Below are 17,960 nucleotides of genomic sequence, written 5' to 3' on the forward strand. Positions count from 1 at the left end.
TCTTCAAAGGATGTTCGAAGTGTGTCCGATGCTAGACCAATGCAACCCAGCAACATAGTTTCAAATGGTGATTTAGAAGACACTAATTCTATACTTTTGTTGCTAGAATTTTGTTCTCACATGTTTGTCTTGAATAAGCTATATAACTTTTAATATTCCTTGAACCAATAATTATTATAGTTGTTACATGTATTAGTCTAGTAATCATTCAAATCCTCCAAATTTAACTCTACAAAAATGAGCAGTCATTCAAATATTAATTCCTTTGTTTTAATTTTAAAAAGTAAATAGAATTTAATAAAATAAATTTATATTAAAACACATACAAGCAAAAAAACGTTTCATATAATACATGTAACAAGGAGCCACCATGTCTTGATCATTATGTTTTAGGAAACAAGGAGCCACCATGTCATTAAATTTTTTGAGTGTCTTTATTTTTTTCATAAGATTATGCATTAAAAATTTTATATGGAAATGAACAGACATTGTTAAATGGATATTCATGTTAATTAAATTTCTACAATGGAAAAGGATAAGCCACCAATGGATTGTCATCTTAATAACGTTTCATATACAAAAAGTAATCATGCATAATAGTCATAAAAAAATGGTTCGTAAAGCGTATTATGGTTGATTATTATTATTACGATTATGGAATACCAAGAATTGCTAAGAGAAGAACAATGACCATTGATATTTCCTGGCAGTTTCCTTCTCCTGGTATAATTAAGGTAAACACTAATGGGGCTGCTCGTGGTAATTCGGGTATTGCAGCCTGTGGTGGTGTTATGAGAGATGCTAATGGTAAGTGGCTGGGTGGTTTTGCCTATAGGCTGGGGTTTTGTACCTCTTTTAAAGCTGAGTAGTGGGGTGTGCTTAAGGGTTTAGAGATGGCTTGGAGTGTTGGCTACCGTAATGTGATCATTGAAAATGATTCTTCTTCTGTAATCACTCTGCTAACCAAAAATGGTGTAGCAATCTGTGAGTGTCTTCTGATATCTCGTATACGGATATGGGTACAAAGAAACTGGGCAGTGTCTTTTCAGCATACTTACAGGGAGGGGAATTCTTGTGCGGATTGGTTGGCTAATTCCATTTTAGATGATCGTGAGCATATTTCTAAAAGAATCTGGTGGGAGCCTCCTCTATGTATTAGGCTTCTGTTGATGGCTGATTTGGCTTCTGTTAGTAGACCACATGATGTGGTGTGTAGCCTTTAATTTCTTTTCTTTGTTTTTTCTGTTTGGTTGGGCTTAGGCCTTCTGTTTATAAAAAAAAAGTTGCTTTGTTTCGTTTTACAACTAACAGTATTTGAAAAGGTAAACTCAAGCAATCTATCCATTCGTTTTTATCATAATATCCCCTCAAACTTTTCAGATACTGCGTTGGAAAAGTATTTAGATGGCTTAGTTAAAAATATTACCTAATTAAAATGAAACATTATTTAGTAGAACTACTTTTTTTTAATAAAAAAATATAGGAATGCAATAATATATAAAATCTTCATCCAAACTTTAGCAACTTTGATGACATGTCACTCTCTCCTTCATTCTTAGGTTTGTGTTCACACTTGGAAGAATTTGAAATGTTTCTTCGTTTGGAAATTTATAAAATTCGAAATTTCAAATTGGTGGGTGGGAATAATAGTTCAAAATATATAGTGGAAGACACATGTATTAATGATCCACTACTTTCTGCATGGGTAGTGGAAAAGCATTAATATCCCATTACTTTTTGCATTGGTAGGTGGAAAAGTATTCAAATTTAAAATTTAAACTTAGAGGTGGGAAAAGAGGTCATCATTAATATCCCACTACTTTCTGCATAGGTAATTGTTAACCCTATTAATATCTCACTATTAATTAACACAATTTCCTATGTCGTGAATGATTACTAGAAGCTATTACTTGGAGAATGTGCACAAATTTCTATGCATGTTTCCCTTTATTTTTTGCATAGAAAATTGTTAAGCCTATTAATTTATTATTATGTCTATTGGGAAGGAAAATATTTAACACTTAAAATTTAAACTTTCTAAATTTGAATTTTGAACTTGGGAGGTGGAAAAAGATTTAGCATTTAATATTGCCCACTACTTTCCGCATGGAAAATTATTAAGAATATTAATGATAGTTATTATTATGTCTATTGGGCTTAATTATTATACCTATTAGAATTAATTATAAAATTGGAAAATAAATATGTATAAAATAAATTTAATTTTAATAAAAAATTATTAATTAAACGAAAAAATATTTAAAATTATAAAAGTATACTTTAAAATAAAGTAGAATAAAATTTAACTTAAAATAATGATACAAAAAGGAAAAAAATTCGTACAAGAAACTTTTTAAAAAATACTTAAGATAATTATTTTAAATGTATATATATATATATATGTATATAATATAAAGAAAAAGAGAAAAAAATTATTTTTTAAAAGTATGTATAATTAATTCTATTATCATGTTGAATTTTAAATTTTAAAATTAAATATATTAGAAAGAAATCAAACTTTCATTCTTTTGATGTAAGAGTGTAATTAACACAATTTCCTATGTCGTGAATGATTACCTAGAAACTATTACTTGGAGAATGCGCACAAACTTCTATGTATGTTTCCCTTTATTTTTTGCATAGAAAATTGTTAAGCCTATTAATATGTTATTATGTCTATTGAGAGGGAAAATATTTAACACTTAAAATTTAAACTTTCTAAATTTGAATTTTGAACTTGGGAGGTGGGAAAAGATTTAACATTTAATATTGCCCACTACTTTCAGCATGAGAAATTATTAAGCATATTAATGATAGTTATTATTATGTCTATTGGGCTTAATTATACTATTAGAATTAATTATTAAACAGGAAAAATTATATGCATAAAATAAATTTAATTTTAATAAAAAATTATTAATTAAACGATAAAAATATTTAAAATTATAAAATATACTTTAAAACAAAGTAGATTAAAATCTTAACTTAAAATAATGATACAAAAAGGAAAAAAATTCGTACAAGGAACTTTTTAAAAAAGACATAAGATAATTATTTTAAATGTATATATATATATATATATATATATGTATATAATATAAATTAAAAAAAATTATATTTTAAAAGTATGTACAATTAATTCTATTATCATGTTGAATTTTAAATTTTAAAATTAAATATATTAGAAAGGAATCAAACTTTCATTCTTTTGATGTAAGAGTGTAATTAACACAATTTTCTATGTTGTGAATGATTACATAAAAGCTATTACTTGGAGAATGTGCACAGACTTCTACGCATGTTTCCCTTTATTTTTTGCATAAAAAATTGTTAAGCCTATTAATTTATTATTATGTTTATTGGGAGGGAAAATATTTAATACTTAAAATTTAAACTTTCTAAATTTGAATTTTGAACTTAAGAGGTGCAAAAAGATTCAGTATTTAATATTGTCCACTACTTTCTGAATCGGAAATTATTAAGCATATTATTATTATGTCTATTGGGCTTAATTATTATATGTAACGCCTGACAACTTGCAAGGATCAACAACTGTCCCACACATTAACACGAGACTTTTCAACGTGTTTTGTCCTCACTCGCACACTTTCCGGGAAAACTTCTCAGGAGGTCACCCATCCCAGAATTGCTCCAAGTCAAGCACGCTTAACTATGGAGTTCTTCCGTTCCGGGCTACCGAAAAGTATATGCATCTTGTTAGTATAGCTAGTAACAATTAATTCTTATAAGTCATTCCCAACTGTACTGTCCCATACCAGCACAGTCTCTGGAATCCCTCTCTATCGGGTGTTGATTCGATTCTTTCGTGTACCCCGTCGCTGGAAGCCTTCCAGGAGCCGCTCATCTTCCATGCCCTTTCGCACCGGCAATCACTCCTCGCCTTCGTCAGCGCCCGGGATGTTACATTATACCTATTAGAATTTATTATAATACTTGAAAAAAGATATGCATAAAATAAATTTAATTTTAATAAAAATTATTAAACGAAAAAATATTTAAAATTTTAAAAATATACTTTAAAATAAATTAAATTAAAATCTTAACTTAAAATAAAGACACAAAAAGGAAAACAAATTTGTACAAGAAACCTTTTAAAAAATACCTAAGATAAATATTTTAAATGTATATATATAAAATATAAATTAAAAGAGAAAAAAATTATTTTTTAAAAGTATTTATAATTAATTCTATTTTCATGTTTAATTTTAAGTTTTAAAATTAAATATAGTAGAAAGAAATTAAACTTTCATTCTTTTGATGTAAGAGTGTAATTAACACAATTTCTTATGTCGTGTATGATTACCTAGAAGCTATTACTTGGAGATTGTGCATAGACTTCTATGCATGTTTTTCTTTATTTTTTGAATAGAGAATTGTTAAGCCTATTAATTTATTATTATGTCTATTGGGAGGGAAAATATTTTTTTATCCAATAAAAAATATTTAACTTAAAATTTAAATTTTCTAAATTTGAATTTTGAACTTGAGAGGTGGAAAAAGATTCAACATTTAATATTGCCCACTATTTTCTGCATCGAAAATTATTAAGCATATTAATGATAGTTATTTATTATTATGTCTATTGGGCTTAAATATTATACCTATTAGAATTAATTATAAAAATGGAGAAAAGGTTTGTATAAAATAAATATAATTTTAATAAAAAATGATTAATTAAACGAAAAAAATATTTAAAATTATAAAAATATACTTTAAAATAAAGTAAATTAAAATCTTAACTTAAAATAATGATACAAAAGGAAAAAATAATTCTTACTATAAACTTTTTAAAAAATATTTAAGATAAATATTGTAAATGTATATATATATATATATATATATATATATATGTATGTGTGTATATGTATATAATATAAATTAAAAGAGAAAAAATTATTTTTTAAAAGTATATATAGTTAATTCTATTATCATATGATTTTAAATTTTAAAATTAAATATATTAGAAAGAAATTAAACTTTCATTCTTTTGATGTAATAGTGTAATTAACACAATTTTCTATATCGTGAATGATTATCTAGAAGCTATTACTTGGGGAATGTGCGCAGACTTCTATGCATGTTTCCCATTACTTTATACTTTCTACATAGAAAATTATTAAGCCTATTAATAATATTTATTATTATGTCTATTGCGTGAGAAAATATTTAAAATTTAAATTTTTTAAATTTGAATTTTGAACTTTATAGGTAGAAAAAGATTCAACATTTAATATTGCCCACTACTTTCTGCATGGGAAATTGTTAAGCATATTAATAATAATTATTTTTATGTCTATTGGGCGTAATTATTATACCTATTAGGATTAATTATTTATATATATATTATTATCTTTATTGTCTAACTATAGAAAACATAGATAAATAGTAATCTTGACGAATCTATAAGAACCTTTTTTGTGGATAAATATAAAAATATATTACATGCTAATATAAAATGCTGACAGTTAAAGATGACAAAATGGGCTCGTCCCGGAGGGCCGGCCCACCCAGCGCACCAAAAGTTTTTTTTTATTCTTATGTTTATTGTCTAATTATATAAAACATAGATAAATAGTAATCCAGAAGCAACTATAAGAAACTTTTTCTTGTGGATAAATATAAAAACCAATTGCATGCCGGTATAAAATGCTGACATATATATGTGGCAAAATGGGCTGGGCCCTCCCCGCCCGCCAAACAGACGAGTTAGCACAGTCAACATATTTTTTTCTTATGTATACTGCCTAACTATAGAAAACATATATAGATAGTAATCTAGACGCAACTATAAGAATCTTTTTTGTGGAGATATAAAAATATATTACATGCTTATATGAAATGCTGACAGTTAAGGTGGTAAAATGGGTTCGGCCCGGCCCACCCCGCCCGTCAACACTTTTTTTTTCTTATGTTTACTGTCTAAATATAGAAAATATAGATAGATAGTAATCTAGATGCAACTATAAGAATTTTTTTGTTCATAGATATAAAAACCTATTACATGCTTATATAAAATGTTGACAGTTAGAGGTGGCAAAATGGGCTCGTCCCGGAGGGCCGACCCGCCCATGCTCACCTACACTTTTTTATATCTATTATTATGTTTATTGTCTAACTACAGAAAACATAGATAGATAATAATCTAGACGTAACTACAAGAATTATTTTTGTGGATAAATATAAAAATATATTACATGCTGATATAAAATGATGACAGTTAGAGATGGCAAAAAGGGCTCGCCCTGGAGGGCCGGCCCACCCAGCGCACCATCAGTTTTTTTTAATTCTTATGTTTATTGTCTAATTATATAAAACATAGATAGATAGTAATCTAGAGGCAACTATAAGAAACTTTTTCTTGTGGATAAATATAAAAACCTATTATCTGTCGGTATAAAATGCTGACATATTTATGTGGCAAAATGGGCTTGGCCCGACGAGCCGGCCCTCCCCTCCCGCCAAACAGGCGTGTTAGCCCGGCCAACATATTTTTTCCTTATCTATACTGTCTAACTATAGAAAACATATATAGATAGTAATCTAGGCGCAATTATAAAATTTTTTTTTGTGGAGATATAAAAATCTATTACATGCTTATATGAAATGCTGACAGTTAAGGTGGTAAAATGGGTTCGGCCCGGCCCACCCCGCCCGCCAACACTTTTTTTTTCTTATGTTTATTGTCTAAATATAGAAAATATAGATAGATAATAATCTAGATGCAACTATAAGAATTTTTTTTGTTGATAGATATAAAACCTATTACATGCTTATATAAAATGCTGACAGTTAGAGGTGGCAAAATGGGCTCGGCCCGGAGGGCCGACCGACCCATGCTCACGAACACTTTTTTATATCTATTATTATGTTTATTGTCTAACTACAAAAACATAGATAGATGATAATCTAGACGCAACTATAAGAATCATTTTTGTGGATAAATATAAAAATATATTACATGCTGATATAAAATGCTGATATTTCTCCAGTAACCGGTTTGCTTTTGTTCCTTCATGTTTATACCTCCACCATTGTATTATTCAGAGCATGATTTCAAGATAAATGTATTGATTTATCAGTGCGATGATTAACCAATGACGGCGACGACAATTTCATTTTTTTTCCTCTGGGCATCGCACGGGTAATTCATTATTGCATGCTGATAGTTAGAGGTGGCAAACTGGAATCGGCCTGAATGGCCGGCCCACCAACACATTTTTATAATTAAATTAAAATTTTATCCTTCTTGTTTTATAATTAAATTCCTAAATCTAAAATAGACTAAGTTTTAAAAGGAAAAGTAGTAGAGACTAGCGTTTTAGGGTTTCGACCGTAACCCCTAAATGAGCTCATCGGAAGAGAAGCTGCCATCGGTGGAGGAAATTGATAACCTCCAACGTTCGACCAGGAAGAAAAGGCGGCAGAAGGTACTTTTAGCAATGATCAGCAACTAACTGCTAGAGAAGATGAGTGGATGCATGATCGAGTATCGTACAAAGAAATGATCATGAGGCATAATGGAGAGTGGCCTAATGGTGAAGATGAAAAGGTCATGGAGGAAGATGAGGCGCAAGAGGATCATGGGATGGCGGCTGCTAATCCTGGTCCTGAGAAATCTTTTGAAGTTGGGGGAGATGGGAGAACCAATTTCCTTCTGTCTGCTGATTTTAAAAAGAAGGCTTGGCGTCTGTGGCATCAAGCGATCTATGTGAAATTACTGGGAAAAAAGTTATCTCTCGCTTTTATGAAGAAAAGGTTGGAGAGTATGTGGGCTCGAGAAGGTAAATTGATGATTACGGATGTGGAGAACGGTTTTTTTCTGGTACGATTTACAGCAAAAAAAGATATGGATTTTGCCCTGACTGCTGGACCGTGGGTGATCTTAGAGTATTATTTGGTGATTCGCTCTTGGGAACCTGATTTTCAGCCGTTCACTGCTGCGATCAACAGAGTACTAGCATGGGTAAGACTTCCTCAATTTCCTATTGAATATGTTAATACCGAGCTTGTAAAAAGTATTGGGAATTGGATTGGTAGATTTGTCAAACTCGATGCAGCAACTACATCTCTGGCAAGGGGTCGTTTTGCAAGAATCTGTGTGGAGCTGGACCTTAGTAGACCAATGTATGCTGAATATAAAATAGAGGGAAGGCTTAAGAAGATAGAGTATGAAGGGCTGCATATTGTTTGTTATTCTTGCGGGCAATATGGCCATAGGGCTGAAAAATGCTCTAAAGGTTTTGATGTGAACGGCAGTGAAGGAAAGGAAGATGAAGCTGGAAATGGGGATAAGGGAATTGCTAAGGAAACAAAGGTATGTCATAACCAGAATATGGATGCTAGTTAAGGGAATTGCTAAGGAAGCTGGAAATGGGGATAAGGGAATTTTGGTCCTTGGATGCTAGTTAATAAACATAAAGGAGTGAGGAAAGTGACTAACAATAAAGTGGTAGATAGCAAAGGTATGGATTCTAATGCTAAAGTTGGGCGACAGAATAATAGAGTTCATTTTAATGTACTGAGACAGCTAGAGTCTGAAAGTGAGGATTTGCGTAATGTGGAGTTTATTAAGGAGACCCAATTTGTTTTGGAGAAAGATCAGGTGGAACAAAATAAAGAAAGGGGGAAGAAGGCCGCAAATGATAAGGCAAAATTAATTGAGACATCTAAAGCATATCAATTAGTTTGGGACAACATACAGAAGTCTGATGATTATAATAAAGATGATAGGGTCGATAATGTGGCCATTATGGTTGCACAGCTTAAAAACAAAGAGGAGGAGATCATCAAGGATCAAGGGAATAACCAGAATGGTACATGAATTGAGCAACCTGGGCAAACTTTTAGGAAGTCCAACATGCAGAATTCAAAGGAGCTGGCTTCAATCCAAACAAGTTTGGTGCATTCTGAACCAGTCATAATTCTTCCTAAGGACACTCAAATGCTGGAGTCTGAAGGAACCCCTGAACCAAAGCCTCCAGACCGTGGTCTTAGGGAGCGTGTGGAACTGATTAAAGGGCAGGATCAGTTGAGTCAAGTAAGTTCAGGTATGGTTATTGATATAGATGGTGCAATGAATAGGGATAGTTTGTCGCAGGTTCAAGAACAACCTGTAACCTCTCCTATGGTGTCTTAATGTCTTTGCTTTTCTGGAATTGTAGGGGTGCGGCCAACCCCAAAATTGGCCGAACTCTTAAGATGATGGTAGATAAGTATGCAATTGATATTGTGATTTTACTAGAAACTCGAGCTAAGAGTGAGAAGTGTAAAGCCATTATGAACAAGTTGCATTTTGATAAAGGTATTTTTGAGGAAGCAGTTGGCTATTCTGGTGGTTTATGGGTGATTTGGAACTCAAAAAAAGTGAAGGTGGATAGGTAATCTCAATCTAATCAATTAATTCATATGTGGATTGATTATGGGGATAATAGACGATTTTTCTGTACTATGCTAGTCCTAGGGAGGATCAGAGACATATGTTGTGGAATGAAGTGAAGCTGCTCCAACAACAGATGAATGGGCCTTGGTTACTAGCTGGTGATTTTAATGATATAAGATATAATAATGAGAAGATTGGAGGTTCTAGAGTGGACGAAGCGAAATGTCTCAGATTTGATGCTTTTTTGAATGATTGTGGGGTGGATGATATTCGGTGGTCTGGTCCAAGATTTACATGGCAAGGGCCGAAATGGGACCATTTGAATAGAATTTTTAAAAAATTAGACAGGGCTTGTGCAACTGTGGATTGGAGGATTAAATTTGAAAATTCAGTGGTGCAAGTGCTTCTGAGAATAAATTCGGATCATAATCCTTTGTTGGTTAAACTGGATTCCTAGGTGAAGTTATGGCAACCTAGGCCATTCAAATTCCTTGCAGGGTGGATGGACCATCCAAATTTTGGAGATTTCATGAAGGAGAAATGGAATAAAGGAAAAAATTTGAATCAAATGATTGCTGATTTTACTCCTTTGCTTCAATTGTGGAATAAATCAGTGTATGTGGATATAAATAAGAGGAAGGCAATGTTATCTAGGAAAATTGCTGATATTCAAGGTCAAAGAGCTACTTCGGATTGTCAAATTCTAGCTGATATGGAAGATCAAGTTCAAATGGAGCTTAATTTTATACTTGAACAAAAGGAGATGATGTGGTTCCATAAATCTAGACAAAGCTGGATAGTTGATGGTGATAAGAATACAAGATTCTATCATTTTAAAGCAGTTATTCGAAGGAGTTCTAATAAAATTTGCAGGCTCAGAAATGAGACAAACCATTGGATTGATGACTCTCATGAGTTAAAAACCCATGTGTGCAAGTTTTATCAGAAATTATTTGAAGAAGAGAAAAGAGAGAGGAGATGGTTATCTTCAGCAAACAAATGGCCCGTTATACCTACAAAAGTTAGTAATGATTTGTTAAAGATTCCTAGTTTCCAGGAAGTTTCTAATTTGATGTTTAGCATGGGGGCTTACAAAGCTCCAGGAACTGGGCTCGGCCTGAAGGGCCGGCCTACCAAATATTTTTATAATTAAATTTAAATTTCATCCTTCTTCTTTTATAATTAAATTCCTAAATCTGATTTATTTTTGTAAATATAAATTTGTAAAATTTCAAATACAAACGACACAAATCTTTGCAAAAAACAATTATTTATTGTTATTTTTTAAATCAGATTGTAATAAATGAAAGTCCATCTCTGAGATAAAATATAAAAACTTAGATGCAAATATAAGAACTTTTTCGTGTGGATAAATATAAAAATTTATTACATGCTGGTATATAATGCTGACAATTAGAGGTTGCAAAGTGGAGTCGGTCCGGAGGACTGGCCCGCCTATATTTTTTGTAATTAAATTAAAATTTTCCTATTCTTCTTTTTATATTAAACATAATAACTCAAAAATTTGCCAACTCTATATGTACAAAATGTTGGAGTTAGGTACCTAACAATATTGATTTAAATAAAATGCAGAGATATATTTTTATGATTTGCATTAACTGTTACGAGACAGACAAACATATTTCTTTTTTTCCCGTGCATCGCACGAGTTATACTTAATTTTGAAGGAGTTTTTTTTATGTAGGGTGCTGATTTGGAACATTATTCAAGAAAACTTAATGTTCTTAATGAAAAATCCATGTTATTTAAGGTCAACGTAAAAAATAATAATTTGGAGTCATATAATGAGCCAAGATATCAAGTTTCAAGTGTTTGAAGCAGCGAAACTATTGTCACCTCATTCTTTAAGTCTTTGGTGGACCCAAATGTATGCTGTTGTTTATTAAAAATTTATCATTGTGGGTTCTTTATATTGTTACAAGTTTTTAGCATATGTATTGATTTGATGCTGTTTAGACACATTTGTTCCAATGTAAGCCAAAAATATGACTCATACATGACCATTTGGTTAATTTGCTTTCAAATCCCTTTCAGACAACATTTTTTGGGTTCTAAAAAAAAAATAACCCATTTTTTTTGCTGAGATTATTACTTCTGGGTGTTAACATATTAACGTAATTTATTTAATGAGCATTTGCATTTTGTATCGTAGGCATAAATATGATGGTAGAAGATGATGTCCCTGGTAATGCATAAACATATGAAATCACATGTTTGGTATGTGTTGAACTCATCCCTCCAATGATTGCTACAGAATGACACTGAATTAATAGCGATTTCTTATTATAGGTACAAGCTGATCTTTTAATTCCATATTTGTTTGGTCTGTTTGTTACCTTGATTTTATTAGTGGCTGTTATAGTTAGCAATAAGTTGTATGCATTTTTCTTTTTTTAGTCATCCTCATTTTAACATAGTCTACCATGGCGTATTTATTTTTTACATAACTCATCGAGTAGATAACTATATTTGATTTGCATAATATTAATCACTCTGGATAGTAGATTTTTGTTTATGGTTGATATTTGCAAAGTTCTGTGTCAATGCTGTAGTTTTTTTCACCTGAAATATAGAACAAGATAACAACACAGATTTTAGTAAGTATAAGGTTTGCAGTGCAATTAACCAACCACGACGGACGACAAATATTTTGTTATTTTTCTCCCAGACATTGCACGGATAATTCACTAATAAGCTTATATTATAAAACCTTATACGTTATATCAAAGAGGCCCTAAGGATAGTTTAGTTGCTGTCGCGGGTTTCGATGTAAATTCTGAAGCATCTACGGCTTTTCATTTGCTGGAAGCAAATAAGGCTACCTTGACAGAAGGGAGTTCCATTGGGGACAAGGCCATTATTGCTGATGTTCTTGCTTTGAAGGCATCAATTCATACTACTTTATGGCCAATATTGGTTCGTTTTCAAAGTTATTAATGAAAATATCTCAATCTTGAAGCACAGTTTTCATGATGTCAAGCTATGAAGTCCTTGAATATTGAAGATCTCAACAAGTGCTAAGGATGCCAAGAATTAAGATTGAAGACCATTTTGTATATAATAAATTTAATTAGGATAATCTTGTAACATCCATGGTCGTTCAAACACATGTGGTGGTTCTTGCTCCCAGGTAAATTGCATATCATTCGTTGCATAAATTGGATTTTCGTATGGCTAGATTTTAAGAAATTTGTTATGTAGCACGCAAAATGTTAGTTAAAGGATTTCATTGCATGAGTGAGCTCGTCTTCTTTATCTTTTTCTTTTCTTTTACCTATACCCACCTTCGGTGTCACTATCCTATTCACTCATTTGTTTCTTTTTTTATCAAATGTTCCAAAGTCATCTTTATCCTCCGTTAGTCACAACACTCTCCAACCTAATCTCGTGGCTATCTCTTCAAGCATTCCTAGCCATTGGCCATTGGATCTTTCCAAAATCGTGTAGCTCACATTCTATCTTGTACCTACATACATAAACACAAAAGAAAAATAATTTTTTTTTGGAAAGAAAAAAATTCTTTACACGCTCTCTACCCACGCGAGCTTCCTTCTTCCTCATATAGTTGTTTTTTTTTTTTTTTTTTCATATAGTTGTTTTTGTGCTGCACCTTTTTCACATATTGTGGAGCCTTCTTCGTTGAAAAGTCACGTATCAAGAGAGAAACTATTAGAGGAAAATAAAATCATTATTGTAGTCTCATGGCTTAAACTTTTGGTTTAAAATGATTCTTTATATGGTATCAAAGTCTCTATGACCAAATGATTACGAGTTCGATCCTCAATATCCCATATTATATTATAATAATTAAATATTATGAATTTTTTAGCATAGGTTTATGGATCAGATGCATTGTTCACTTTTTGAGCCCAATAAGTTATCATGGCTGCATGTGCTGGAATTGCACCATGATTTGTCATGATTTTGAACCGGATATTTATGCATCCACATACTTCGGATGACAAATTTGCCCCGTTGTCTGATTTGATTTAAATCCGTCGTCGTTTTCAAAGAACGAAAAATTTCAAATCCAACATTTTGTTCATCCTGATCTTTACCAATCATCAAAAGCATACAATAAACGTATTTGGTTTCATTGTGACCAATCAGACGTATTTGGTTTCATTGTGACCAATCAGTGCTGCAGTGTTGAAATTTTCAATAGCCACCTTATCGCGCAAAGAACAACAACTTTGTTGGTAATATTGTACCATTCCTTCACGGTATAAAATTTCTAGGTTGCCACTCCCCCTATAATGTTTCAAAAACTATAATTGGCGGTCTTTGTTGTACCGTTCCTCTGGCATCATTACCCACTCAAACAACCCCTTGAATTCCTCTTAAGGGTCGCCGTGACAATCGTTGACTACTTCATGAAGAAACGGTCTTTGCGTGGTAGTTGAAGTCATTGGCAAACATGCAAATTTCTCCAACGATGCATTTTATACACCAAATCATGGGCTTTTTGACCCTTATGCCCCTTAATTAATAATTAATTACCAAATTGCCCCTCATTCAAAACTATTTCGAAAATTTACCCTCCCCAACAAACATAACACCAATCTGCCCCTGTTTGACCGTTGACCACGAAGCCTACCCGGGTACACCATTATCTACCCGGGTAAATTTTGAAACTTTTTATCTACCCGAGTATGTAGGGATGTACCCGGGTAGAGTTCTTGAATCTGGGAAAATGTATGAATTATTTACCCGGGTACGTAGAAGTGTACCCGGGTAAATCGCGACGGTAGGGTTTTAAAATACCCCAGCAGCGCCATTCGAAAACCCACAAAAGGGGTACCCGAGTAGAGCTGCTGGAGGAGTGTCATCTTGACGATGATGACAATGGGGATGACACACAATCGGATGAAGAGAATGGGGAGGACACGGCATCGGATTAGTGTGTCCATAGGGTTTCATATCATTGATTTAGTTTGATGTAATGTAGTCATTTTGGTACATTTAGGAACTTTACCTACATTGCATGGATGTTTTTGTACTGGATGTTCAAAATTTGAATGAATGAAATTTTCGTTTTGCGCACGTTCAGACTTGTTGGTTCTATGCATTAGTATGGGACCTTGCATTAATATTGTCATAATTAATTTGGAAATCAATTCAACCCAAAGTAGTTTATTATTCATTTTCAACTTTGATTGGCGCACATCTTGATTACTGCATCCTATTTCTACGAAATCAATCCACCCCCAAGTCATACCGTATGTAGGTATTGCACAACAATTACCAAAATGCAACAAAAATTGCCAAAACAGCATCTGCAACAGCATCTGCAACTGGTCTACCCGGGTACCACGAATAGTCTACCCGGGTAAGATGTACTCGGGTATATCATTACGAGTTACCCGGGTAGACCAGTTGCAGATGCAGCAGCAGGTGCTGTTCAATCCATTTTGTTAGCATCTTGGTAATTGATGTGTAATACAATAACCTTAACTGACTCGGGGAAGGGGTAAATGGGTATGGTAGACATTCGGATTGCACAATACGGAACGAGTGACTCGCTAAACTTAACGGATACATTTCAACAATACATTTCAACAACACAAGAATACAGTTCAACAATACATTTCAACAACACAATACATAACTAATACAAGATAAAGTTTAGGGTACAAGGAAACAAAACAATACGTAAAGTGATTGTCATTACAAAACAAAGTACTACACAAAAACAATACGTAATCATGCTTGTCTTAGTCTCAATGGACATGTACGAATGTTATGTCCAACTTGCTTGCAATGCTTACATCTGCTCTGACTGCTAGAGGGTTGAGACTCAACCCAATCCATCTCATTCTGAATCCTTGAAGACTTTGGTCTTCCTTTTGCACGTACCAACTGAGCATCCGGAATTACAGTAGGCCCAACAACGGATGGAATCAACAATTCATTGCCAATAGGAAACCAGTGTGCAGCATATACTTTAGCAATGGTTGGAATTTTGAAAACATGATCCACATAATCATAATGGTTTAGCTTGGCTACCTTGCAAACTGCTAATACATGACTGCAGGGATACCTCCTTGCTGTAAACCTACCACACTGACATGTACGATTGATTAAGTCCACTCTCATGATGTCACCGACCTCGTGTGTAGATTGATTGTAGGCATCCTCAACCTCAAACAATAACAGGTCACTATCATATATCCTCACACGATAAGTGCCAGCCAATTCATCATTTTTTTGCAACGCTGCCTCAACCTTCTTTGAAATTATCCAACCTTGTGAGATATCTTTTTCAATCCCTTCACGTCTCTTGACGAAATACTCAACGAGTCTACTGAATGTCATCTTGACCAATGCAGATATAGGCAGATTTCGTGCTCCACGAAGCACCTTATTCACACACTCAGATAGGTTAGTTGTCATATGACCAAACCTACGTCCTGTCTCATCATACGACCTGCACCATTGCTCTTTCGGAATCGCATCCAACCATGAAGCAACTTCAGGATTGTTCTCGATAAATTCCTTGTACCTAATGTCGAAATTTATCTTTGAACATGTGTACCCTGCAAAAAACCATGACATATGCATAGGTTAGTGAATTTCACCACCGTTTTCTTCAAATGGTTGAAAATGTGAGTAATTATACCGTACATTACCTAATTTCATCAACGTTTTCTTCAATTCCACATTCCTAAAACGGGTATTGAAGTTGCTTCCGATGTGACGTAGACAAAATACATGATAAGCATATGGAGGCTGCCACCCTCCGTGGTCTTTCACCGCCCTTATGATGCTTCGATGACGATCGGATATTAGACAAATACCATGCCTATGTGTGACATGAAAACGTAAAAGGCTAAGAAACCAGGACCAATCATCCAACCTCTCACCTGGAGGAACAACAACAAAGTCAATAGGGATGAGCTCAGAAATTATTTACAGTATGAAGTGGCAAAGAAGGGTCACATGCTTTCACATACCCCAAAGCAAAATTATTTACTCACCTGGAGGAACAACAGCAAAGGCAATAGGGAGCAGAAATCCATCTCCATCCTGAGATGTTGCAATCAATAGAGTACCTCTGTACTTCCCATACAGATGAGTGCCGTCAATTTGAATTATAGGCTTGCAGTGTTTGAATGCTTCAATGCATTGGTGAAATGTCCAAAAAACCCTTTGAAATACGGCCCTGTCTGTATAAACCCGACGTTCATCAAAACATTGATTTGTATCAAGTTTGAACACAGAACCCACATTCACCTCCGTCATATACTTCAGCCAATTTGGCAAGAATGCGTACGATTTCTCCCAGTCACCAAACAACTTAACGATGGCCTTCATTTTTGCCTTCCAGGCCTTCCTGTACGTTATGTTGTATCCATATGTTCCCTGTATCCTCTCCTGTATCAGAGCTGGTCTTGTGGATGGATCTTCCTTTAACATATCTGGAAAAAAAAATTAACTTTACCATATTCTCAATTAATCTGAATCATTAAATAAACAGTGGAATACATACTCATTATAGCCGCACAAATGACATTTGAATCCAACTGTCTATGATCCTGTGCTAGGCCTTGATTTAGGCATGTGTGACCTTGACCCCATTTACGTACCACCCAGTTAGCTCCCTTCTTCGGCTTAATTGCCCTCATATACCAGGGACAACCGTCAGCATGGTTTTTACACTTCATAACAAATCTTGACTCGTCGCTTTTTTCAACTATGGCTGTCCTGCGCCCCTTCATACAATGTATCTTCACAGCATGTTGCAATTCTGGTTTGGACCCAAATTCTTGTTGCACAAATAACGGATCTCCTAACTTCCAACCTCCGTGCAAGTCATCATCGCCATATAGGATCTCCAACTCGTCATTAGGGTGCGCCCAGTTAATGAATGAATAATGTTGGCTTTCATTCCAGAATGGCTCCTCAGACCCTGCATCTAAAGATCATGTCAAATTTAATAACTTACCACAAATAATAAATTGTCTAAAGCAAATATTCAAATTTAATAACTTACCACTACTGACTGGGTCGACATGAAGTGGTGACAAGGCTGGGGTACCGAGACTTACGGCGCTCATGTCAGCCTCAAAATTACCGTCCACGTCAGTGTCTGACGAATCACCTTCTGGAATAGCACTTTCAGGTTCTCCCTCATCTTCGCTGTCCACATAGTCCTCGTCTTCATCCTCTTCATCCTCATCCCATGCTACCTGAGGAGGTGCAGAAGATCGTACAACTGTATCTTCTTGACCGGTACAGTGTGCAGTAGTGGTTGTATGCACCGGTAAAGATGAAGATTGTCCAACATCAACTTCAACATATATCTCAATATATTTTAATACTTTCCATTCAACAAACGCATCTGTTACGAACTCCACATCTTCATCATCATTTATATCGTTTCCAATGTAGTATATTGTATCCATATCCACTACAGTCTCTAACCTGGCTATCATGCGGTGGATGGAATGTATGCCTTCTGACCCCATTTTTTGAAGAATTCTCTCCTTCAGTTCATTGCATGTAGTGCCCACTTTGATTTTCATCGTTTTTGTTTTTC

At 33.8% G+C, this 17,960-nt stretch overlaps 2 protein-coding genes across 2 annotated transcripts; one reads left to right on the forward strand and one right to left on the reverse strand.

Annotated features, from left to right (window-relative positions):
• The first annotated feature begins 893 nt into the window (after window positions 1–893).
• LOC133316529 (uncharacterized) lies at window positions 894–1,223 on the forward strand. The gene has a single exon (XM_061518281.1). The coding sequence runs from the start codon at window positions 894–896 to the stop codon at window positions 1,221–1,223; it is 330 nt and encodes a 109-aa protein (XP_061374265.1).
• Window positions 1,224–12,869: 11,646 nt separating this feature from the next.
• On the reverse strand, window positions 12,870–17,018 carry LOC133316530 (uncharacterized). The gene is made up of 4 exons (XM_061518282.1): window positions 16,399–17,018; window positions 16,051–16,284; window positions 15,428–15,957; window positions 12,870–12,887 (listed from the first exon to the last, which is right to left on the reverse strand). The coding sequence occupies exons 1-4, from the start codon at window positions 16,835–16,837 to the stop codon at window positions 12,870–12,872; spliced, it is 1,221 nt and encodes a 406-aa protein (XP_061374266.1). The 5' UTR covers window positions 16,838–17,018.
• Window positions 17,019–17,960: the final 942 nt, after the last annotated feature.

Source organism: Gastrolobium bilobum, unplaced genomic scaffold (genome assembly GCF_033153095.1).
Source record: "Gastrolobium bilobum isolate Gb01-03AN ecotype WA unplaced genomic scaffold, APGP_CSIRO_Gbil_v1 utg17096, whole genome shotgun sequence".
Lineage (NCBI taxonomy): Eukaryota > Viridiplantae > Streptophyta > Magnoliopsida > Fabales > Fabaceae > Gastrolobium > Gastrolobium bilobum.